Source organism: Cyprinodon variegatus, unplaced genomic scaffold, assembly GCF_000732505.1.
Source record: "Cyprinodon variegatus isolate N-32 unplaced genomic scaffold, C_variegatus-1.0 Scaffold1433, whole genome shotgun sequence".
In the NCBI taxonomy this organism is placed as follows: Eukaryota; Metazoa; Chordata; class Actinopteri; order Cyprinodontiformes; family Cyprinodontidae; genus Cyprinodon; species Cyprinodon variegatus.
Window position 1 is genome coordinate 89067 of NW_015151886.1, and position 27098 is coordinate 116164.

Below are 27098 nucleotides of genomic sequence, written 5' to 3' on the forward strand. Positions count from 1 at the left end.
AGCGTGCGCAGTGAAATAGCTCACGTTTTTATACACGCAAACCTTTGATAGATCCGGCCCTTGGTCTTGGCTTCTTCAGGTCCTGGCCTTGTCTTGCTACTCCTTGGTCTAAGTTTGTTTGGTTTTGACTACAATACTATGTAAGGCATCAACAGAAAGTGAGCTGAAGCACAGAATTATTTACCATCCCATACATCCAAAATAGAAGACAAAAAGTCATTGCAGCATGACACTGCCACCACCATATTTTCTGCACTGCTGCAAAAAATGCTATCTGCATACTGTACTTGCAACAATAAGAACTCCTGCTTGTTACAATAGTAGCCATTCAAAATTTCCACACTTTCCTTGATGGGCCATTGGTTGGTCCTCTAGAATTCCTTTTTAAACATCAATCTTTGTACAAAAATATTGTTTCTGTCAAGATTTGTGGACATTATTATCTAAAGAGAAGCCTCGGCTGGCGTTTTACTGGCAAGGGCGATTTTGAATGGCTGCTACTTTATTTTTTTGCTTTACTTTTTTGATTAACTGCAAGTATATATACACAGAAATCATTTTGCAAAATGGATAGATTTCTTTAAAGAAATATTTAGATAAATGCAATTCTTATTTCGGTTGGAAAGTTGAACCATTATTTTTGCACAGCAGTTACAGACAAAACAATACATCTGCTTGAAGCTAAAATGTCTGTTTAATTTTAGCTGGAATGCATTTTAATTATCTTACTTATTATCTTAACCATTGCTTCACATGGGAGAGTCTAACCTGTGTGCAACTTGCTACCACAAGACCTGGACCCTCGCTCTCCCTCAGCCTACGACTCTCCTCTCAGAAAATACTGCCCCTGAGGCATCAACTTTTTATTACAGAATCACTCTTTGCCAGACACTATTGAGTAACCTCCTTCCATAGAGGTGGAAAGCCGGGGTTCATCTGCTCAGAGAAACCAGTGGAGTAATCAGCTGGGCTCAGTCTGTCACCTTCCCAAGAGATCAGTACTCAGCTTATATTTGAATGCCTGGTTTTCCGCGAGTTCTCATGGATCATCATAAATAAACATCCCTCCCACCTCTGCTGGAGTTCATTGTCTCGAAAGCTCAGGCTCCAGACTGTTATTGATTTGACTTTTGCGTTTCAGGACTATTTACAGAAAATGAGGCTCAGCAGCCGCATTTATCTGAGGCAAACTTCAAACATGCCTTCAGTCACTCTTTTCAAACAGTGTCCTCTTTGGTGGAAAAATAGTGATCAATGATTTTATTCTAATACAGAAATAACCTTTGACCTCTAAGAGTGACGTTTAGGAGGCAGCAATGGCTTCTCTCGTTTTAGTTCACAATAAAAAAAAATATAAATGAAAAACAAGTTTTCTGTTTTTTTCCAGCAACTTTTCCCTCTTAATGTACTCTTCAAAAGCATATTATCTGTACTAAATCAACTGAATGATATTCTGATCTTAAGAAAACCTTGAAGAAAACAATAGAAATATAACCACTTATATTATGACTTCAATAATATGCTGTACTAAATTAATTAAGGTGATTTTAATTAAAAACATATAATCCAAATTTAATAATGGTACTAAATGGTATATATTTCAACCTTTAGAGACTCACAAGGAAAGGATTAGTTTATTGACCTAAATAAATATAGTAAATGGCCTGTACTTATGTCGCGCTTTTTTTCAAGTCAGGAGACTTGACCAAAGCGCTTTACACTACATTCAGTCTTTCACCCACTTAAGGCATAGGGCTTTGAATCTCGAGGTTGGGAGTTCGATCCCCCACTCCCACAGACTGCCACTCTGGGTCCCTGAGCAAGACCCTTAACCCCACACTGCTCCCCGGGCGGCGCACAATGGCAGCCCACTGCTCCCCATGGGGATGGGTTAAATGCAGAGAAGTAATTTCCCTCTGGGATTATTAGAGTAGATATATATAAAAAAAAAAAGAATAAATAAATTGTAGCCGGGGGCTTGAACCATCAATCCTTCGATTTCAGGGCAAACTCCTACATCCGACGCAAATGTCGCCCTATATATAATTTCGTATGCAGACTGGCAGAAGATGTATTGTGGAGAAATACTTGTAGATTTATGAGAGTAGAGGAGTTTTCTGCCAATCATCAAGTTTCATTTTATTTTATTTTTTTGGCCTTCAAATCAAACACATTTCTCTATTCCAGCTTATCTATAAATACAAACGTAAGTTAGCTTTTACAAAATAAGCAAAGTTTAAGGATTTTTTTTTCACATTGTATGTAAATATAAAGATTCCCACTGTAAATAAAGCCAACTGAATGCATTTCAATAGTTTGCACCCTGAGAAGGAAGTAGTGATGTAAGGAAAGAAATGAGAGCAGAAAAGGAAGGGCGACAGAGATAAGGAAAATAAAACTAATAGATTAGACACAGGACTCAGAGCCAAGATAGTCAAAGCTCCTGCCTGATACCCTGTGAAGCATGATTCTGTTTTTGAAAAAGGGAATGCGGATAACGGTATTATCTCTTACAATGCGTACTGGCCCTATTTTTTCCCTGTGTTTCCATAAATATGAGCCCAATATCCAAGAAAATGTGATTTATTCCGTCACTGTGTGAGGCTCCAGTTTATTCATTATCTGGAATAGAAATCATTTCTTTTGATGGAGGATAAAGAAGACAGAGGTTATGAGAAAACACAGAGGATATACCGCAGTCTTTTTTTCTTTTTTTTCCAAAAAAAAGGTACTATAGGACATTAATGGATATTTTTGGAGGTTGTAGTGTATACATACACACCAACCTGTGTGGGTTTATAGCGCACACACTGAGATTTTTGTCCTCCACAACTTCTCTCAGCTGCTTCTGCCACGTCTGGCATCAAGGAGCTCTGATTGCAAGGTAGGTGGAGAGTCTGAAATGGAGGCCTTGTCTGTTTACCCTTCTTATTTCCATCATAGCCAATGATTGCATTGCCACTTGAAACTCAACTCTTTTCCCTCTGCTGCCTCATCTGCCCTTTGACTCAGACTTCACTGTCTGTCAGGGTTTGAGTGCTTTTATGGATTGATTCATGCTCTTTTTTTTTTTTACTTGGGTGCCATTGTCAGGCAGTGTGTGTCAGAAATCTGTTTTCTTCTCTTGTCGCGAGAATCATGCCTCCTGTTATATAACTTGCCATGATCTTTGTATTGTTGCATAAGCCTGTAGGATTCCTGCCTATAATGGGCAGCAACCATCAATGTCATCAATCTAGCCTCTTTTTATTTGCTGCTCCTAATATGAGAAACCCAACAATATACAAGATCCATTTGGTCCTAATTTAGAGTAGGATTCACTTGGGGCTCATATAAACACGGCGACTGTTATGGACCAAATATTGTTGTAATTGGGTGTTTTCCTCTGAAACCAGGACTAAAACTGTTGTATTTTTTTTATCTTTTCACATCTTTGCATCTTAAAAGCATAAAAAAAAGACAGATACATTTGAAAATTTTAGCAATTTGAGATTTTTATTAAATATGTTGTTTATTGTGTACACTTTTTCATCACCTAAAAACACAAAAGAAGATAAACTGGGAGATATAAAATCCTATTTGTAAAATTTAACGTTTGCGTCTAAGCCTGCAGTCTTTTTATATAAATACCCTACTATTGTATGTTTTTCTTTGCCAGTTTTAGTTTTCATAATTTGGTAAAATAATTAAATCCATTTTTTTTTATTTTTTATCTGTTTTTAAAGCACAAAATAAGAAAATAGATTATATTTTAATTAGATATTTTTTCCAATGTAGAGCAACTATTCAACAAACAGAAACTAGGTCCAGTTACTAAAACCTACATCTTACAGATTTTTCTTCCAAGTTTGATTTCCTTGTAATCTTTTGAACCTATCTCCAGCTAACACCTGTTTGTGCTCTACAACGCTTCTTTAGCAAAGTTCTTTGGACTTTAACTGCTTTTTAAAATTAATTTATATTGCGTGTTTTCAAATCAGGAGACTTGACCAAAGTACTTTACACTACATTCACTCACACACTGATGATCGCAGGCTACATTGTAGCCACAGCTGCCTTGGGTCACACTGAAAGAAGCAAGGCTGCCCTCTGACCACCATCAGTAGTTAATACAGGTGAAGTGTCTTGCGCCAGGGCACAACAGCATTGAAAGCCAGGGCTGCAAGCTTGAACCGACAACCCTCTGAGCGAACTCTTGCACATTGCACCTGTTGCGCCTTATTTAGTTTTTAACTGTTTTTTTTTTTCATGTCCTACCCTGCTAACATGAAACAATTGAGTTAAAATAACTAAATATGATTGAGTAGATGTCAAAAATGGTTGGATAATTTTTTTGTTGTTGTTGTTTTCAGTTAAACACGACCAAAACAGTTTAATGTGCATTGTGTCTAAAGGCTGGGCAAACTTAGCAAATGTAAAATAAAAAAAGTCATAGCTAAAGATCTTTTATATGCCGAAATCCATTCTGAAGGAAACGTATTTCTCTATGAGCTAAAGAAATTATTATTTATGCAGCACTGCATGACCACTCACTGTGTTGATGTTCCCTTTGGGCTTGATGGAGACTTCACTCTGGACTTAAAGCAATGTAGTTCCTGTGCCTCTCCACTATTCCTCCAGACTCTGAGACCTTGGGTTCTAAGTGAAATAGAAAAAAGAGGATATAGACCTTTGATGAACCTCTTTTTTGCCCAGGCAAATTTTTTCTAAACATCTGTTGTTCAGAAGTGGTTCATGTCCTGGATAGCTGTCTTTGCCTAAACATCCTCAAATGGGCTTTATCCATAGGTCCTTCAATGCTGTACATCAACGTTTTTATTCTCCATAAAGTAGCTTTCTGTAGATTTTCATAGAACTTTTCAATAAACAGTCTTCTCTTATCAATAAAAATAAATGTATCTGTAAAAAAATATTTAAAATGTTAAATAACAGAAAGTTTGTATTATTGATCCTGCGTTATGCTGTAACTTCATATGAACTGAACTTCCGGGTTACTAACAAACCATAAAAATGTATCATAGATTTAGGATGTAATATAACTCTTTTTTTTTATTTTGTTGTTGATCTATAGATGGATTTTGTTTTTTGCTTCAACTTATTGAAAGAAAAGCCTTTATTATTTTTATTCTAATTCTATAATTTTTTTTTTTTTTGTTGGAAGTTTTTTTTTATGTAAAATTCTCCTTTTGTTTGTAGATTGTGCCACATGCATTGTAAAACTGAATTCATCCTTTGAACAGAATTTGTTCCATCAGCTTTTCTGCATAAAAACCTGCTTCATATAAAGACTGGGCATCACAGGACACAGCAATCTGATACAAAGAGACACCAAAGCAAAAGGAATGTCTTTCCTGTAAAGGAATTTTGACACAACTACATAAAAGGAATTGAAGCTTGTTCCGTATGCACATGGACATGAACTTTGATTGTGTGCATGGTTATTTAAAAAAAAAAAACATATAGACACTGAGACGGTGTGAAGAAATTGAGCCAAACCTATAATTTTAGCCACCTGCCAGATAAAATCATGACGCCTCTCCATGCTAATTAGAAAAAGATTACACATCTGTCTGAAAGCACACATCTGTGTATTTGCACCGCGCTGCATGGGGTCCATCAAGGCCTCAGCAGCTTAGAGCTTAAGAGGCTTAAGGAGGGAGACATAAATCGCAAAGCAGCTGGAGAGTGGAAAGCAGAGATACAGTGAAGGTGTGCAGGAGAGTGGGAAGATAATAGGTAGCTGCTGCTTGTGTTTGAGACTGCACGTGGTATGGTACTGAATGTCGGTACAATTGGATATGGTCGGCTGAGTTGAGCCAGCTTACTCCCTCACTCCCCCCCCCTCTTTTATCTGCAGCATGAAAGCAGGCTTGGTATGTGGAGGGAAAGATGAATGTGGGCAATCAAGATAATTTCACAAATTAGCCAAAGTTAAGAGTGGAGATTACAGTCGAACTCGGCAAAATGACGAGAAAATATTTGTAACCCTTTCCAAGCTGATGAACCTCTCTAAACTGAGGCGTTTCTGTTGCCTACTTCATGTAGCCAAGAAGGTTCTATTTAGATCAAGTGTCTATATCGCAGCTGTCATGGTGGTAAGCATCATTTACTTACTTTACGACTATTTGGATATCCATCCCCAAAGATTTACTTATATATTTTTTCTGTCCGGATGCCACACTAACTGAAATTTCATAGGAAAGATCAGTATTAGATTAAATTTGAAATCCTTCATCACCTATTTCTTTCAAATGTATGAAGTCAGAATTCTGCCAAAAGTACAGACTCTAGTCATTAATACACATTGGCGCAGTTTTATTTAAATCAAACACATGTAAACAGCGCTCCACGTGCAATTAGAACGTTTTATGCATGCAGTTTTAATACTATGAGGTCCACAATATCAATTCAATTCAGTTTATTTCTATAGCGCAAATTCACAACACACGTCATCTAAAGGCACTTTACAGTTCACCAGATCATACAGTCAAATTGATTCAAAGTTTTCCATCTAAGGAAAACCAGTTGATTTCATCGACTCATTGACTCCAATGCAATCTCTCACACTAAGCATACTTGTAGTGACAGTGGAGAGGAAAAACTCCCTGTTAACAGGAAGAAACCTCCAGCAGAACCAGGCAATATGTCACAACCATGAGTTCGTTCTCCTTCTCTTCGCTCTCTTTACTTTTTATGCAATTGTAGATGCTCTCCTACCTGCGTTTGGACCAGTTTCTGTGAACATATGTCATCTTTTGTCACTTTGAGGGAGAACCCAACCTGAGAAAGTAAACTGCCTGTGATTGGCTACTCTTATAGAAACCCTGCATCTTGGTTTCTTCCTAGTTGTGGTTAATTGTTTTACTAAAGCATCTTTAAGCCAATCTCTGTTCTTTTGGAGTTAAAAAAATTGGTTTAGTGAATAACTTAGTATAACCCAGTCATGCATATGTTATGAGAGTAATAGGAACTTTAATCATTTTATGCTCTAAATTGATGTTAAATATGGATCTACAGAAAGCTAACGTTAGCTTCTCTATATTGTTTCCTTTACTCCGAGGGGAAATAAGTCAAATTTGGTGCATTTTACCCACTGAGAATGGCAACCTACAAAAATATCCCTACCTAGTGAATGTTTTTGTGGCACACATCATCTCTGAAATATAGCTGTCAGAAATGCTGTATGCTGAGTGTTTATGGTGCTGATTTCATGCTGCAAATCATTCCTGCCAATGTGACACCACTGAAGAAATGCATGAGATACACAAGATGGAGCTGAATACCAAAACACGGTAATTAGTAATGTATCTATTGTCTTGGTTTGCTCTTTGTCTGCACGTTCCTTCGCTTATCTTTGTATTGCTCTTTGCTTTCAAAGTTCAAGGGAAGGATTCCCTTTTATTCCTTCACAAAAATCACACACAATTAAAGCAGAGCATTTTTGGCCCCTGGGCCAAGTGCTCTCTGTGTGCAAAGCGTTCACCCTCCTTTCCACCCACACACTCCAAAAAAATAAAAGGATCCAGCTCAAATGCACCTTCCCACACTCTATGTACAAAAATACAAAGCCTGCTTCTCTTTGGTGCATTTTATTTGGCTATGCCTTTAATTGAGCTTTTTTTATGGAAAAAAAGGATTAAATATTCACACACCTTTCTCTCTGCCAGCTGATTGGACACTTTCTTTCTTGTCAGACAAGTATTTGGATTTAAGCAGCGGTAAAAAAACAAAACAAAAAAACTTTATTTACTTTATTCAGTCACACTAACTTTGCTGAATCATTATGCTGAGTTGGGTCTGAAGCATCTGGATAAAAATATTTCTACATCTGTTACCCTGTACAGCAATTTAATGTTCAGTTTACTAATTCAACATCTCAGAATGGCTTTTTGTTGGAACAAGTGGAAGAAGTGACAATCTCCTTGACTTAAATTCTTAAACTATATCAACCTAAGTAAATATGTCAGTCATATTCGGTCTAATGTTGTATAAGAAATCAATTACTGAAGGATGAATTCCACTCATTGAATTTTGTCCAAATTCAAAGAAGCAATTCTCTTCAATTAGTGATGGAAGACTGGAATTGTAATAATGTAATCAAGAATTAGATGTGTTGTTCGCTCTGTGAACTTCTTCCTGTTGAATATACAGAAGAAGAAAAATCTTCTGACTTTGACTTTGAACAGAGTTAATAGTTATAAAATTATCTCACCTGATTGAAAATCAAGCTTATAAAATTGTATTTTTTATTTTTTTTTATTTTATTTTAAGGATATTAAAGAGCAGCTTTTGTGGCATGGTTTTATGTTTTAAGGAGGTTTAACTTGGTATTATACTTATACAGTTTTTTCAAATTTTTTCCTTAAATTCACATTTAATCATTTTTAGTGAAAAAAAACCCAAACATCTTGCTCATTTAAGCTTATTTTTATACGCCCTTTTTTTTCTCTCTCTACGGTACGCAAGTGATTTTAACTTGTGTGTGGATGTAACATTAGCAACATTAGCAGCAAGCTATGGTTCATTTACCTTTTTTTTCTCAGTCTTTTAAACAATAGTTGCAAAGTTACACAAGCAGCAACACTTAATGACTACCCAGAGGTAGATCCATGATTGCTGGAATCGTCACTTTTGGTGGAATTGAGACTGGAATGTTGATAGCAAGGCAGGCTGATTGATTGATTGACTCTTTTGATCTCAAAGTGGAGAAACGTACTCGTTATATCAGCTCAAGTAGTCAAAGGAGTAGAAGAAGGTGCTAAAGGAAACAAAAACCTGCATGTGATATACAGAATATATACAGTGCTTAACATATGAAAGTTTGTTTATTTTTGTTTATTTTTTTATAACAGGATTGTTATGCAGGGTTATTGCACAGGGTGTTTAGATGGATATTTATACAGGTGGATATTTATATTTATATATATATAGTTATTGCACTGGGAGTCAAATATAGAGAAACAGGTTATTGCACATGGTATCAAATAGTTATTGCACATTATACATTGTCGCATTGTAGAGTCTGGTGCCAGCAAGGATAATTGACCTGTAGTAGCGCTCCTTTTTAATGCTAGAAGCTTTTAAGTATTGACATAAACACAGGAGGGCGGACCAACATTGTGCTCCCTGGGGGGAGCGCTCTTGTGTGTGATTGCTCTTTTCCCAGTTCCCAGTTCTTTCAAGGTCAAAGTGTAGGGGCACCACAGAATCCCTGAGTTACCATCTCCCCCTGCAAAGAATAAACCACTAAGACGTCACCTTTCAGCTGTTTATTCAGAATCAGAAATACTTTAATAATCCCAGAGGGAAATTACTTTTGTTATAGGCTCAAGTTACAGTTTATTTATTTATGTTAAGAGAGAAATACCATCCTTAAACAGAGGAGGTGGACTCAGGTTTCAGCTCTCCAAAACCTGCAACACAATAATAGAGTTGATTCCTTCTCGATATCATAATCCTCATCACCATGCCAGGAACCAAGACATCTCGCCTGGTCAGCCAGGCCAATTATGACCCTAACGACCCCCCTTTTCAGAGGCATAGACCAGTACCGGGTATTGCAGGATAACAAAGACCTCAACGATTCCACATTACGAAGGGGGCTGACCTGCTCTTCCGGTTCAATTGCATGTTTTATTTAAATATAAAGCTTGGAACTCAACTCTAATTCTGACATTTTTTATTTAGAAAGCTTCCTGATGGGAAGCGAAACATCTTCAAGCTTGGAAAACAAAGTCCAGTGCTTTGTTTTTTTGAATACCTGAAAGGAATAACTGAAAGGATTTTTCAGCAGTTCTAAAGTGACATTAGATAAGAGAAGGTATATAAAGTTTGTTTGTTCTTCCTTATGCAACTTTGGCAAAATAATTTAGTATATAATGATTTAGCATTTAAAAGTTGTGCCATTTGCACATGTAAATCAGACAGCAGATAGGAATGTCCTAGCATTTTGATACGTATATGTTCATAGAGGACCAGATAGCAAAAACGAATTACCTATAAGTGGTGAAACTACAATGAACGTAGTCATATACTTGTTATACCAGTTTGACACTCCAGATTTAGCTTTTTGATATTTAACATTCTTAGACTCAGTCTTGGACAGACTTTATTGTCATTTTGTACACACTGTTTTTATAGAAAAAGAAATTGGTACAGTACAGCTCTAAAGACATTTCCATTTTTTAAAGTGCAGCAGTGATAAAATGTAAGCAGCAGTGAAAAACTGCAAAAATAAGACTGGTATATGATTTACAGATTCCGAAATTCAGGGTTTTTGTTTTTTTAGACCATTTTATACAACATTCTACGTTTGTTGTTAACAACACCCGCCCTACAAACACACAAGGAGGCTTGGAACATTCATTTCTAATTATTGTTTGGGAAGCTGAAGTGTGGTAGATGATTGAACATCTCTGATGCTTTACAAATGGTAATCAATACTTTTGTTTGGGGTCTTATTTTGCTTGTCTGTAGTGCTTCACAGAGGAGATAATAATTGGAGCTGATAATTGTTACCAGGCTCATAACATATTGACCGGAGCTCCTTAATGAGCCGATTGAACAGAGACAGGCCATGCCTGGAAAAAAATGAAGCAATTAGCACGTCTATATGCGCCCCCTCCTTGTGCGACAGTGTGAACAAACAAATTCTCACTTATCATATTTCAAACTGAGTCGTTTAGAAATCCCAATGCTCACTTTGCAGTAACAACGTTTTGGGGTGTGCATTTCAACTGGTGAGGGAGTTAAAGGATTAACTTGATTCCATTATTCACACCGATGGCTCAAGTAGCACAAGAAAAAAAGCTCGGGTCCATTTTTCATTGTACCTGCAGGTTCTAGTGAGGAGCTTATTACGCGATCAATCACGCACACCGCAAACGCCGTCGAATCAATTAATAATTGAAAACCTCTGAAGTACTTGAAGCGCTGATTGGAATTTGCCTTAAGTTGCAGGCAGGCAGTATGCAAGGGCACAGGGTTAAACAGGCCTGATTAATCAAGCTGAGAACTGTACTTGCATTAATTTAAAACTATGCATGCGTCTCTTCTGCTTTACTTAAGACTTACTAAGGAGGGTTTAAGGATTCTGAGTGTTGTGATCAGACAGGCGTTTCCAGAATTTATTCAACATGGCAAATATTTTACCAGTGAATGTCGTAGAGTATTAGAAAACCAACTACCCCACACTTATGAGATGCTTGATAATGGTTTATGTATCTGTATTTACGCACTTGACCCATGTATGGAGGCCTTAGTCCTCGACGCTGGCGACCCGGGTTCGAATCAGACCTGCATGTCTCTCCCCTCTCTCATATCCCCTTTCCTGTCAGCCTACTCTCCATAAAAGCGAGCCAGTAGTGCCGTAAAAACAAAAAAATAAAATAAAATCTGTGAAATTGTTATGTCCGACCCAGACACATCTTTCGAATTTTAGGACTAACAGTTTCAAATGGGTAGGAGTTCATTAGAGAGAATGAAGCATTAACAGATGTTTACTTTTCAGCTAAAATAATGTCAAATGTAAAAAAAAAATAATACACGAAAATAAGAAAGGCCTGGACGAAACCACTTTGAAGAAAATGTAAAATGGCAAAGACTTGATCCGTGGTCAAGTCCAGAGTGATCAAATACAGTATAAAGGTACCTCTGTGTAATCTAACAATTGAAAGTTAAGTAAGGTCAAACTTGCTGCAGAAATCCCAAACTAAATCCCATTGTTAGAAAGAAATGTAGTGATGGTTTATATAACCAGTATGATCCCACATTCAATGACCAGGCCAGGTAATATTTTCTGGTCATTAAGTATCTCTGTGTGGTTCTAAATAACAGAATAAAGGAATAACAAAAATATAATTTAGTGTCATCAGAGTTTCTAATATTAGTAGATTACATAATGTACAATTGCCGCATACTATCTTGTGAGCCTAACTTATAGGTCAAGACTTTTTATTTGCAGCCTAAACTGCATGTAGTAATAAATTGTTATTAAATCAAATTAAATAACAAAAAATCTCCACAACAACAAACCTACTTCGTAAATTATCCTGTCAAAAAGTGCAGGGAAGTGAATATTCACAAACAAAAGCTCATGTTATTTTAATGTTTTAGGCGCCATAGGCTTTTTGTAAGATGAGCGACAAACACCAAATCTATGCCACAGCACAATGTAAAGCCCAGTTACTCGTGTATGCTGGTTTAAAGATGTTTTCTATTGGAACACATGGAGAATTGATCTTTCTGATACTGCGCTTGACTGGTTAACATCTTACTGTATTTAAAGGAGTGGGACTTTTTATGTTGGTGAGTAACTTTAAAGTAGAGACAACAAAAATCTCAGTTCAGCACTACAACAACCGGCAAACAAAATATGGCGACAGCAGGTGTTTCAGCTAAGCAATATATGGCAGTTGTTTAGATTTCATGCAAAAGTTGTCAGAACAAAAGGCGGTAGTTTGTAAGCTGTGTCGCAAAAACCATTGCTGCAAAAGGTAGAAGTACAAATTTATTCCACCACCAAAAAAGTCATCCGCTACAAAATGAAGATGTAGTAAATACTGTATATCAACGTCCTCCAGATCACTAATTAAACTTTAATAGATATCATGTATCGCGATTATAGCCCAGATATATCGTGATATTAGATTTTCTTCATATTGCCAAGGCCCTACTTGGAGTTTCCGAAGGTTTCATCTTGGGGTCCCTTCATTTCAGAATTTACATAGTTCCTCTAGCTTAAGTTATTACACACAGCAGTATAAGTCACCGTAACTATGCATACGAGACATAGTTTGTGGTTACCATATCACCATGACTATGAGACCATTCAAGCTCTGGGAAAATTAGTTCAAGAAATCAATAAATGGATGTACCAAAATTAGCATTAACTTAATCTAAAAAAACAAAAGTTATAATTTTTAGACCAAAATAGGAGCAGCCAAACGTTAGCACACAGCTACACTTATTAAGCACAGAAACCCCTAATCAGGCCTGAAATCTGAGTGTAATGATGGACTAAGACCTGAAGGTTGAGAAGCTCATGAATTAATCTAAAAAGTTGACTCTCTATCACCTGAAAAACATCTCCAAGATTAAAAATCTAATGTCCCAGTAGGATCTTGGAAAAGCTAATTCATATATTTATATTTGGTCAGATTGATTACAGGTCTGCCTAAAAAGTCTCTAAGCATCCTTTTAAAACTACGAAATCTGAGCACACCAGCCCTGTTCTAAGGTTCTGGCTCCCATAGATGTCAGAAAATTCTTTGAAATACTTCTGTTGGGCTATTATTCACTGAATGGCTTAGTACCAAAGTACATTAAAGACTGGCCTGTTTATCAACTGCTCAGACCTCTCAGGTCTTCTGGCTCAAATCTGCCCTGCATACCCACAAAAGCACCTTTTAAATCTTATTTCCTACTAATCTGGAACAAACTTGCATAAGATTTTAAAAAACACTGAAACCTAAGTTGCTTTAAATCAAGGTTGGAAACGAAATTGTAGTGACTCACTGGCACTGCCAGGAGAAATAAGCAGTCTCTAGAAGGAAGGGTTAGAGCTCCAGAAGTCCTTAACTTTAGTAAATACCTCTGTGGATTTGAGAAGGTAACAACTGAAAATGTAGAAACTAGAATTTCTTCAAAATTAAAAAGCGAGAATTCAGTGTTTAACAATTGCAATCAGTAAACAGTGAGACGCTCCAAGGAATCACCTCCTCCACAGAAATAGACACATGATTTTCTTTAGTTTGGGGTTACAGTACAACTTTCTCTTTACCATATCATACCTTTAGAGTATGTTTTCACGTCTGTTATTGCATACAGATTTTTATAGATCAGTAAATTTCAAGTCATATTGTCCAGTTAGGATAATAAAAAAAAAAATGTTTTAACCAGTAATCATTTAGCATGTTGGATTTAAACCAACCAGATTTACCTCTAGAGGCCAATAACAGCCCTGGACTTTAATGAAGAAGGAAATCTGTATTATCCTACATGCCTTTATAATGTATTTAGGTATATAGTCCAGTCTTTTTAGACTGAGCTACCTGCTAACAGGTGCCAGACATCTGAAGATAATCAGAAACAGTGGTTATAAAGCTAAAATTAAGACTAGTGAGTCACAGTAAAGGTGAATCCTAAAAAATTACTTAATTTATACAATACAAAACTGAGACTGTAGATTGAGGAGATATTTTATAGATAATTTTATTATGTCTGGGTGTGCAGTGTTGCAGAGTTCCAAATGTGTTTGTGTAACATGAGACAAAATCTATTATGATATTGAGCTTATAATCTAGGCTTTATATCCAGCAGCCAGTGAAAAATGTAAAGCAATGAGCAAATTGATTTTAAAGATGACAGACGGCTCTGCACTTCCATTGATGCAACATCTCAGTCAGAAAGTGATCAGATGTATTGATAAAGCGCCTCCTGTACCTCCTCCTGTGTGTGCCGATCTACTGCCATCTGTAGCCGTCTTTGTGCCACAGCATATGTTTGCCGGTGATTTCTGGAGAGCAGCTTCAGTGTGTTTCTGCCGTAGGCTGCAGCCATCCCTCCTAGAAAAGCAGCGGATAATGATTTCATCATTTCCCCGATTATTGACAGGCGCCTTGAGCTCTACTATTACGTTCCCAGTGTTGTGGAGCGAATTAACATCCATTAGAATATGATTATTCTGCTAAAGCATGTGGTGAGATGTAGATCCTAAAGAGGATTGTGGCTCCAACATAAAAAAAAAGAAGATCCATGGGTATGACAGGCTCATCACATATCCAGGCTTAGATATAGAGATGTGGTAGGGCAGAACCTCTGCATCAGGAGCCTCTGGCCTTAAAGTGACCTTCCTCATGCAAAGCTGCCAATCACTGCTCATTAAACATCAAGACACACATTCTTTACTCCACCTAGTTGTGATTTAAATAGTTCTATCTTTCGGTTTCTCTTGCTCTTACTCTTCTTATTCCATGTCTTTTTTCAAGGGTAAAAGTATATATATATATATATATATATATATATATATATATATATATATATATATATATATATATATATATATCCTTGGAAAATCATTTGTTTCATTTTAGTGATCATTTCAATCAAAAGTATCAAGTAAATAAAACTAATTAAAACGGGGAAAAAGAGACTATCCTTGCGACTTTATGTGAATTAACTCTGATTACCAGCATTATTGGAAGGCCAACTCTCATTTTACCAGCCTGATTACAGCCCAATCTTTAGAATCAAAGAATCATTAAAAAGCACATGTCTGACAACATAAGGTAGGCTAAAGGATTTTTAACCAAAGCGCATGGTAGGAATGGCTGTAGGATTAAATAGACATTGCAAACGAATATCTACTGTCACCAAATGCTCAATGAGTCAATGCAACCAGCTGCATTTCCTGAGATAGAATATTTTCAACTAATCTGACTGGATGATGAATTGATTGAGTTTCTCTGTAAACAGTCTTGAAATTTCATGATTTAAACTGGTCCTATATAAATAAGAAGCAGGCACTGAGGCCGAACAAAGCTCTCAATTAACCGGCCGGTCTTTGTTCCTATCTTCAATTTCTGTCATGAAATCTGGATTATGACTGAAAGAGTGAGATCCTGGATACAAGCGGCTGAAATTAGCTTTCTCCACAAGGTGGCTGGGCTATCCCTTAGAGATAGGGTGAGGAGCTTGACCATTTGCAAGATGCTCGGAGTAGAGCAGCTTCAACTCCTTATCGAGAGCAGTCAGTTGAGGTTGCTGGGACATTTTTGTCAGATGTCTATGGGACATCTCCGTTTGGAAGTGTTCCAGGCATGTCCAACCTGGAGAAGGCCCAGAAGACAACCCAAGACATCATCTCTCCACTGGTTTCGGAATACCTTGGGCTTCCTCCATCAGAGCTAAAGGAGTGGTCTGCTGAGAACCCTAACCCTTTTCTACTGGAAAGATTTGATTTCTTCAAGGAGGTCACAAAATAACCCAGAACAACATCTAAAACACTGCAGACCTCACTTACCTCTGTTAATAATGCTGTCTTAGATTACCAGACATCCAAAACATCAAAATAATTAGTATGTCTGCAGAATGGAACCAGACTTTTCTTGTTTCTCGAAGACGTTTCATCTGTCATCCAACAGACTTAATTTCTTAAACAAAGAGGCCTTCATTAAGACAGATGAAAAATCTATAAGAAACTTACAGCATATTTATCTCTATTAAGGTCAGAGGTAATGATCTAATAATCAGAATGAGAGAGGACCTGTGCTTACCAAACACAACACATCGACGTGTCTTTGGACTGCCAAGACATCAGTGGTTTGGAGGATGGACATTGTGTTATATTTGGTGTAACACCATAATCTACAGTCTAACCCAGTGGTGGTAGCGTCATAGTCACAGGCTGATATTTTGGTTCAGGACCTTGAAATCTGGAACCACAATATAAAAGTTGTAACATCTGGCAGTTTACTTTAAGATCAACAACACTTGGGTTAAAGGTGGAAAGTAGTCCAAAACACACAATCAAGCCTATTAGTTCCTAAAGTTAGGATTATGACCCACTTGGAGTCCTGATCAACCAAAGATTGGGTCTCGAACACTACAAAAATTAAAATGGACAATTAAGATTTAGTTTAAAATGGTAAAAGATATAAAAGCATTAGTTAAAAAAAAACAACTACTACTTTTTGTTTCTGATCCTGTTTGTAATATTGTTACACCGGTTCTGTAATTTTTAAAAAAATGTTTGAATACTCAACCAGTAGTTTTGATCATTAGTTGACTTTGGTAACATTTTGTAGGTCAGAAGCTGATCATTTTGGGAACCTCTGAGTTAGACCACCACAGTTTGGTTAAAGGGAAAACATCACTTCATAGATCAGGGCTCTAGCATGCAATTCTGTGTCTTAATGATGCTACTAAAACCAATCTGAGGTTGTACTGGTGCAACCAACTGTCCCTGAAATGAAAGGCATTGCATTTTTCAGGGACCTGTGATTATTACAGTAATCACTGGAACTGGAACTGAGACAGATGTGAGCAGAGATAATGAAGTGAGCATCAGATAGATATGTGTTTTGAACAATTCTTTTTTTTTTTTTTAAGAATGGATGTTTTTTACTTGTGTTTCATATTTTAAATGAAATAGCAACTTTTCTCAATTTTCGCTTTGTCTCTTTTTTTCGATATAATGTTATGGAAATTCTCTAGCTTGTATCTTGGCATAGGTAAAAGAATGTATCTGTTTAAATCGGCATGAAGTTATTCTCAGTTCACATGCAGGGATGCAATTTTTTTCCGTCAAATAAAGTAAAAGTGCTATCGACTGCTTTACTGATTTCTCCCCACCCCTCCATACCCACCCCACACTCACACATTTGTCACAGAAAACAGTTCAACAACAGGACATATCCCATGTGTTGTGAAAGCTTGTCGCAATAATGGAAGCCAATCTTTGTCTAAGCGCATTTGGATCGAACAATAACTCTTGGATTTCTGAGAAACTGCTTCAAAAAATCATCAGAATTTAATTAAAGTCAAACCCCCATTTCCTCTGGCAAAGATTTGGAAAACCCTTCTAGCACCATTAAATGGTTCTTCCATGAAAACCTCTCAGAGATACAGAGGTCCAGCAGTTGCAGTGAAAGTACTGTAAGAGCTGCAGAGCTGTTTTCTCTGGTTTTGTATTGCCGTGTGTGAATTCAATAAATCTTTCTTCTAGTAACTCTTTTTTTCCTTTGCTTCTTTTCTTCTCTTCAACAGCTGCTCTGCAGGTATCCATATCCTTGAACAAAGTGGAGTTAAGTGTCGGGGAGTCCAAGTTCTTCACCTGCACAGGTACAGATGCCACACTCCTGATTATTGTGTGTTCTACATAAATACCCAAAACCCTTCCTTTTTTAAAGATTTTTTCAACAGCGGAACCTAAATTAATTCATTATAGTGAAGTGGACAGTATTAGCTCATTGTTTAACACATTTTGCACCTCTTTTCACACCATCTGTTCTGTTTTCCAAAACTCAAGCCAATGTTTAGTTCTTGTTACATTTGGAAAAATGAACTGGCTGTTAATGCTATTACAAGGTGCTGCAAGGATTGTGGTTGTGTTTGCTGTCAAAAAAACGGGTGGGTCACCTAACACTATACCTTCCTGGATTTGCTCTTCCCTGCCATGTCACTATACTTTCTCTTTGTCCATTTTTGGATGGCATATCTGCACAGCAGCAAATAAGCTAATGCTGGGGCCAACAGCGACTCGGTGGGGTAGCTACACTTCCTGGCAGGCCTCACCCGCCTCCTACTGGTTCCCGTCTCTCTCCTGCCAACCCACTCAACAGGGGGGCTAGCAATCAAGAGGGTAGAAACGAGCTGGGAGGATCATACAGGGCTGTTAAAGTGTACTGAGGAGGGGTAGAAATCTAAGAAATAAATTTAAACTCTTGACAATTGAACAGAAAAGGCTTTTAATGTGAAAAGCTAGCAGAGGTAAATGGAAAAGTTTTTAAAGCAATCGGTTTTAAAAAAGAGGTAAGTACAGTAGTTCACATACCACTGTCAAAGTGTGGCTGTGGAAGTTTTCGTGCACCTTTTTTCAACCTAGGCACTAAGCTTGACTTTTACCACACTTGTAGGAAGTTCTGCAATGTGGAGGGAGCTATAAATGTGGGGGAAATCAGACAAAAGCTACAGGGGTCTGAAATGAAGCTGCAAATAAAGAAAAAGCCAAGCTGTTGAAGGGCCTATTCCGGCCTTGAGCTGCAGTCATGTTTTGTGTGCCAGTCCTATATTGATAAGAGGTTTGTACAGTGAAAGCAGCTTTATTCCTGGTGGCTTTGGGTTTGGAATTTGGACAGTCATAGCTTTTTCTGGTTTTGATCTGTTAAAAATCATCCAAGGACAATAACATAGATTAAATCTATAGTTTAACTGAACTTTTAACATCATCTTATTGAGTTCTCTGAACCTTTATTCTTATGTTGAGGATCTCATTAAAATATAGACTCTATTATGAGAAAACTGGGTCATTAATTGTTGTTATATGAGTATAAATCTAGATTATACCAAATTGAACCTTTTAACAAAATGCTTTAATGAATAGTGTTTGAATTGTACCCCTCACTTCCAATACAGCTGAGCTTTTAAAGTCGAAATATTGTAAAGTTTATGAGCTAAATGAAAATTTTCTGAAATAAACAGTGGGGCTAATTGTTCACGTTCTCCTACCTATTATGATAAGAGAGTTGTAATTTCACTAACTGTAATCTTATTTTTGAAAGAATTTATTTGAAAACCTTGGTGAAAAATGAGCAGGGCACTTAAACACGAGATGTCTGGCTTTCACAGAACTCTTAACTTCTGTTTCAAGAAGGTTTTCTCTTCTCCTCTCATTACCTGTTGTAATTGTACCTGTCTGATCTCGTTATCTGTTTAAAAGACACCTGTCCATAGTCTCAAACAGTCAGACTCCAACCCACGATCAAAGTGGTGTAGAAGGACACCAGGAGGAAAATTGTTGGCTTGGGAGAGTGAATCTACTATAGGCAAGCAGGTTGCTGTGAATAAATCAACCGTGGGAGCAATGTGAAGAATAGAACACATGCTGGGCCTTGATCTAGGCCCCACAAATGATCAAGAGAACAGTGAGGAAAACTCCCAGAACTACACGGAAGCACCAGATGAATGACCTGCAAAGACCTGGGACCAAAGGAACAAAGACTACCAAGATTAACACACGAACAACCTGGCATAAACCAGTTCAACTTGAATTCTACGGTATCCATCTGAAAAGGCTCCTGTGAAAAGTTTCGCAAAAGGGAGGGACATTCTGTACAATTCTTCCAGCTGACTGCGTAAATCACCAGTTGGTACATGTTGAGCTTTTAGCTAATCACAGTAGAAGCTGTGACATACCCCATAATTGATTTGCTTCTCAACTAGCGGAGTTAACTTATAGATCAAACTGTTAACAAATCCAGGCAGCAGGACCATGTAAACATCTTTCCCATCCACAAAGGCACCGACCTTGTCCTTTCATTCATTTAAAAAAAAAAAGACATTGCAGATATTTTAGCTGAAGGAGCCATGTTTTTTTTTTTTTTACTTCAGCCTGCCTCTGGTTTATATAAATGGTCAGTGCTTATATAGCATTTTTCAATTCACGAGACTTGACCAAAGCACTTTGCACAACATTTAATCATCCACCAATTCACGCACACACTCACACTGTTGAAACTACATCAACAGTGTAGTTTCAACATCGTAGCCACAGCTGCCCTGGGGCGCACTGCCCTGGGCCTCACTGACAGAAACTAGGCTGCCGTACACTGGCGCCACAGGGCTCTGTGACCATCATCAGTAGGCAATGCAGGTGAAGTGTCTTGCCCAAAGACATGACACTGAAAGCTGGAGCTGGGGCTTGAACTGTCAATCCTTAGATTTCAGGGCAAACTCCTACATCAGGCACCGCTGTTGCCCCCAAACATACATAGCATTTCAAGGGTTTGAAACATTTCTGTATCCAAGGCTTATGGATTTATTTGCTTCTGACACTACATTTCTTCAGATGTAGGGACAAATACAGCAGTGCCAGGTGAGTCCCCCTGCTGGTCTGTCAATATGAATGATCATTTAATGGATTGGGAGGATATTATTTGCTCAGATGTAACCAAGTTAAACTTTTGGGAACAGAAAGTACCATGGTGTTCACCATACCTACTGTAAAGCATGGTGGTGGAAACGTCATGCTTTGGGGCTGTTTTTCTGCAAAGGAGACACAACATCTGATATATAAACAAAATATAAATGGGGTCATGTATGATGAGATTTTAGGCCCAAACCTTTTACCATTAGTGAGTGTACTGAAAATGTAAGGTGGCTGGACAATGATCTTAAACACACCACTCTGACAACACACTGCTAAAACGATCTAAAAATGAGTAAACATTTCTTAAAACTAATGTATTAAATCTCAATTTTAGTTGTTAAATATAATGATCTGCTAATGAAATAAGTATTTGTACCCTTAAAATAAGATGATTGGATATTAAGAACCTGAAATAAGAGACGGTAGTTGTGTTTTCCTATTTTTAAATGTAAATTGTCTTATTCCATTCCTCAAATCTCTTAATTACCTGAGAATTTATTCATTTGAAGAGAAATTAAATTATTTAGATTTCATATTTTTTGCAGTGTAATGACGTGGCTCTGTAAAAACCATTTCAAGGTCCTGGAGTGGCCTAGCCAATCTCCAGACCTTAAACCCAGAGAAATATCTAAGCAGGAATTGAAAATCAATGTTGACCAGTTGCAACCCCAAAGCTCCTCTGTAGGAGCTCTGATGGAGGAATGAGCAAAAATACCATAAACAGTGTGAGCAAACCTGGTAAAGGCTTAAGAAAAATTTGCTCTATGTCATTGCTTTTAAAGTTTATGCAACATTGTATTGAGTTTAACTTTTTTATTGACCAAATACTTGTCTTTCACTATAATTTACTAATAACAAATTAAAAAATCATCCCAAAATATGATTCAGACGTTTTTTCTCGTGTGCTCTGTTGTAGTTGAAGTTGAACTTACAAACCACTCAAAATTTTCTAACATCAGTAAATAAATTTTTGTCCAATGTAATCTTTTTCTCACATCTCAATCATAATCTCTTCTTATTGACTGATCTTAACTACAGGTTTCAAAGGAGGCTTAAATATTCTGAATATCTTCCCCAAAGATATACAGTTAAGGCTAAAAGTTGCCCTCACTGTGAAGTTGTTGATGTCCCTTAGTTACTATTCCTGGCTGCCTCTCCTCATTCAAAAAGACCAGAATAGCAGCCAAAACTCCACAAAATGCCTGAATACATTTGTACTATTTTTATTTGTGCATTTTAGCCTCAGGATTCTGTTGTACTCCTTAAAAAACCTTAACTTCCATCTATTTCATGATTTCTGGACCTGCCGGACGTCATTGTTGTTTGCTTGCTCATGCGAGTCGATTAAGAGGCACAAATACTTCCCCCTGGAGCACATGGACAACATTTTGAAAACAAAAATAAATGTGATTTTAAAAAAACCTGAAACAAAAATCAGGACCTGCAGTGCCAATGTGCTTTTAGGAGAAAGAATAAGCTTTGCATCAGCATGGCCTGGTTTTTGTGCTTGTCATTGCAGGATAGAGTAGCTTTATTTTCTGTCACATGGCAGGGCTCTGGAATGACAGGTTAAATTGAGGCCTTTGCAGGAGAAAGAGCCCAAAGTGCAGAAGACCATGAGTGGAGGAGAAGCAGATCCCACTGAGAGGCTGAAAGAACACCTAGAGGGCTGCAGAACAATAAGTAGGGCGTTTAGATTGACCTTAGAAAGTTGTTGACTCTAAGTAGTCCACACAGAGGGTCCATTTGTTCCTATGTCAGCTTGAACCTGAAGAGATATTCATTATTTGTATTTTCTATAATATTAAAAAAGCACTCCGTAGACCAACACCACTGAGGAAGAGCTGTACTCCATGTTCAGCAGGGTTTAGCTGACTCAGAATCTACTAGCTGCATACTATAAAACCTTTTATGTGCATCAGCATTTAGACAACTGACTTTGTTAATTAATGATATGAAGTGGCAGAAGTGGTAAAGTTGTAAATGTGTAGATTTTACCGTAAGTCTTTAATGCCTTAAATAGACTTTCTTCAACACCAAAGTAGTTGTTCTGCAGACGTTAAGATCATGTCTGTATTTCATAGTTTAACTCCTAGTTTCTCCCTTTAGGTGTTAATTCTGTCATAAAAGAACATTACAACCGCCATGCGACTGTTGCTACCTGTTCACACTTAGCACCCTTGGTTCATTTTACAGTTCATTATGAAGTTATAAATTGATTTATTTTTTTTGGCAAGAGAAGAAAATCTCTATCTCCTGGGTCTTCTCATATGCTCTCTTCTCTGCTGCTACTTAGCAGGTTCTCTAGAAGATTAAAGTCTGAAAAAGGTTGATTTTGTGTCTGGAGAAACCTCTTAACAATTGGTAGACTGATTTAATTATAAAAAGACATATCTACATTACTAGCTATTTCCTAATCCTAAAAAATATACTTGAAGCGTCTCACCAGTAGTGATAAGAGATTTCATTATTCAACGTTTTGTCATTGGTGGTTGGTTATAGCCCAAGCTGTCAGATAGAGGTTTTCCTTTTTTAAAGGCTTTATTTTAGAGGTACAAAAGAGAAGACAGGCGGCACTTTGGATGGCTACTGTACTCTGACACTCTTCAGCCGAAGTCATCTCGATTCTCCTGTCTGGCGATGAGCGATAATTAATCTCTAACCCACAATTAACCTGAAGATACAAGTCAATCCCAGATGATCAAAGGTCCAGGAGCAAACAGAAGCATAGTCTGACATGTCTGAGCTATTTAATATTTCATTAGCCCTGTTTCCAACCAAATTTCATATGAATTTTGAGAAAACTTTTAAAATGTTTTAAGACGGAAAATAAACGTTATACATCCATCTTCTCTACCGTCACAGTGGGGCGGTGTCATTGTCAAGCACTATAGAAACCAAAGGCAGGGTACGCCGTACACAGAGACACACAAAAATCACATTGATGTTGCCTCTGCATGCATACTTGGAGAGAACCCACAGAGGCACGTGGAGAACATGCAAACTCAATGCAGAAAGACTATGAGCTTGAGCCAGTAAATCAAACCCAATGGTTCAAATTAACTAGGCAATGCAAAGTGATATTTTTTACATTGACGTTATGGTTGGCTGTATTAAACAGGAAGTAGAAGTAGCAAGCTAGTTTGAATATAAATCAGAAATGGACGAATATTTTAAGGAACCTGTTGCAATCAGGCAAGTTGTGATAATTTCATTATATTAGTGTTAGGGACAGAACATCAAGAGGGAATTGAGATTCTGAGGCTCATTCCGAATAGTGCAAATCAGCAAGAACACTGTAAAGGTATAGAGGACAATCTTTTATTTCTGGGTTGATCATGTAAATCAGTGCTCCTTCTAATCGTCAATAATTCTGGTGATATGTTTTCGCAAGTCCGTTCTACATGCTCGTCCCCAGTCAGCTATCTTTTTCTTTCAGCCTTTCAACTTTCAGCCGCATATGTGTGGTGAGCTACGGTTTCAGACATTCAGTCATTGAAGGTCACCTTTCTCACCACGGTTCTTTGAAAATAGCCGAGGGTCGTTAGAGAAAAAGTGTCTAGGAAGTGTATGAGAAGAAAATAATGGCCTCAGAAGAGACAGATATATCCCAGAATGCTTTGCACAGAGAGCTCTCCTCGCAAAGCGTTATGGGATTTGCTGTCACTGCTGCCCGCTGTTGCCATAGGCTGTCGCTACCCTACAGCGGTGACTAATAAAAAAGAAGTGATAGAGGAGGAGTTACATGACCAATGGAGCAAAAAGCATTGATCATCTGTCTAAACGGTTAGTTAACTGAGTTTGCTGAGTCCACTATATAGTCCCCGCTTTATGTGGACACAGTAAGCTTGTATGAGCTATAACAACAGCACATTTTCAACAGGGCATGCACGAGGAGAAATGGTTGTGCATGCTCTTGCATGCACATTTTTTTTTTAAGAGAGCAGGTCTTTTAAAAATTCTTCTACAATACTTTTAAGGCAAAGTGGAAGTGCATCACCAGTCACCATGATCAATGCCATCCAACTAGAGAGAAAGGAGCTAGGAATAGGAAGCAAGATGCCTAACTCCATAGGGGCTATACAGTTTCCCACAATCTTTTCAATGACATAATGTAAATGCACAACCCACCTCATTGAGTTTTATAAATACATGTTATGTCTTCTCTTGTACTGTATGATACATGGGAATGTCTTCGCTTCATATATTTTGAGTTTCATTCATGTGCATATCCACCACGCATATAACTGTCCAAGTAGCTTTCCATTGCTGCTTTCCTACCTGGATAGAGTTCTTATTTTTTCACTGCACTCAAACTCTTTAAATGAGATACTTCAAAAATCCTCCTAAAAAAACTTTGGAAAAAATATTTATAAGGGGTTTAATTATTAATTAATTTATTTTTTAACAGCTTTCAAAGTACTCGCAACAGTTCTGTCTATTTAACGGAAGCAGTCCTCCAGCAGCACCTTTTAAAAAAAAAGGTAGCTAGGCCATTAATAAAGATCTTGTCAGGCCATTTGTCCTCTGCTCCCTATGACAACTTGATGGTGTGGTGTCTACAACTGCGTTATGCCTATTATTCTTCATATCGGAGGTCTTCAACAGGGGTCCGCAACCCCTACGGGGTCCGCGGAGGTACCTCAGGGGGGTTAAGAAAGTTTTGGTTGAACACACTTTCTTTTTCATATTCCTCCCTGCAATTTTTTTCCACTAATTGAAATGTCTTTAAATCCACATTAACATGAATTCAAACCACTGTAGTAAACAGATAAATGGAGGCAGAAGATGTCTTTCAGTCATCAATGCACACATTCAGCGACACACAGGAGCTCTTTCAAGCTGGGGACAGTTTCATTTACAACACCTGTCCCATCAGCAGGAATCAGAATCAGAAATACTTTAATAATCCCAGGACGAAATTACTTTCGTTACGTTATTCCATATTTAATAGTGACTATAGGACCAGTTTGATATAATACAATTTCATACAATATATATGATTAGGGGGTCCAAGCTCTATCTTGTCATTAGCTCGGGGGTTCTTGCCCTGGAAAACTTTGAAGACCCCTGATTTATATCATTCCCATGTTCCTTTAATGTTTTCTTTTCAATACTGAGAACGAAATGCATGATTTTTATCCCCACTCCTTCTTTTCTCCTCTTACTGTTGGTTAGAGTAACGTCCAGAGAACGACTTCTGTGTTAATTTAACTGAGAACACGACCGAAACTGTACATAAACTACAATTAAGCAGAACGTCTAACGTGAACACCATCTCCTTTCACTTAGTGTCAGCTACAACTGAGACAGATGAAAGAAAAACTTCCCACATACAGGAACCCCTCTTTACAGCTGAACTGCTCATAAGATCTGTTATGCAAACTCAGCCCCCTGGATGGTTTTTCGTCATCTTGCTGGTACCTGAAATAAATACTCCCACCAACACAGCTCCCTTCTGTAGGAGGGGAGCTGTGTTTTTTCAGACCTGTAACACAGTTGGATGTAAAAGGAAAAAAAAAAAAAAGTAATATTTATTTATTTTGACATTATTTTATATAAAATATAATTCAGCATTAAGAAATAGTGACAAAAAATGTTAATAATGTGTCCAAAATGTGCTGTATATCTAATAAATTAAGCAATTAAATAAAATTATTTTTAGAATAATTATTCGTAAACATTTTTTATGAATTGTTATTCATAAAAAAATTTTTGTTTTATCTTTAAGTTGTATTTTCTGTCCCAACAAAGACTGAAAAAAGTTGAAGTTGGTAAGTGAATAGCTTCTATTAATGAGATAAAGTATATAGATAGAGCTGACATTTTACCAGGGCTACATATGGTTTTTAGATTAAATCAAATGTATTAGTACATCTTGCAAATAATTCTCTAATTTTAGAAATGATTATTCTGTGGGGAAGCAGTATACAGTAAAACACTGTAGAGTAATCAAATCACAGTCCCATTAACGCTTTACAGACTTGGGGTTATGGAAGGAGGCCTTCGACAATCGATGACTTGAAGCTCATCATCAAAGTTGAGAGAAAAGATGCTGAGCAGTGATAAGAAAACTGTAGTAGAAAACCATACCTTTTTAAGTGTTAAGGATTTTAGAAATCACTGGCAGAATCAGAAATGTAAGTCAAAGTAAATAGATGTTTAGAAAACGATGATACACTCCATCGTTGTGTCACTCTCATGTCCTAGAAGAAACAAATGTATTAGTTTGCTGGTGAAGATTCTCAGTCATTCAGGTCATAGTCACTCCATTAAAAAGCTAAAAAAAAAAAACAGTCCACTGGATAGCACAATCAAAGGCAACTCTAAATAAATAACTTTCTAATCTTGATCTTAGGCACACACAACAAAAATAATCAATGCATCTTTTGCATCTACTTACTGTAGGCATATTTTGTTACCTTAACAGAATTATTTTATGCCCTACCCT

At 37.3% G+C, this 27098-nt stretch overlaps 1 protein-coding gene across 1 annotated transcript in view; it reads left to right on the top strand.

Moving 5' to 3' along the window:
- Positions 1-27098, top strand: part of LOC107103365 (neural cell adhesion molecule 2-like) — a gene marked incomplete at its 3' end in the record, with an annotated part of 74247 nt that overhangs the window by 24050 nt on the left and 23099 nt on the right. The window contains exon 2 of the mRNA XM_015403038.1: positions 17767-17841. Coding sequence (XP_015258524.1) covers positions 17767-17841 — 75 coding nt within the window. The remainder of the gene's footprint in view (positions 1-17766; positions 17842-27098) is intronic.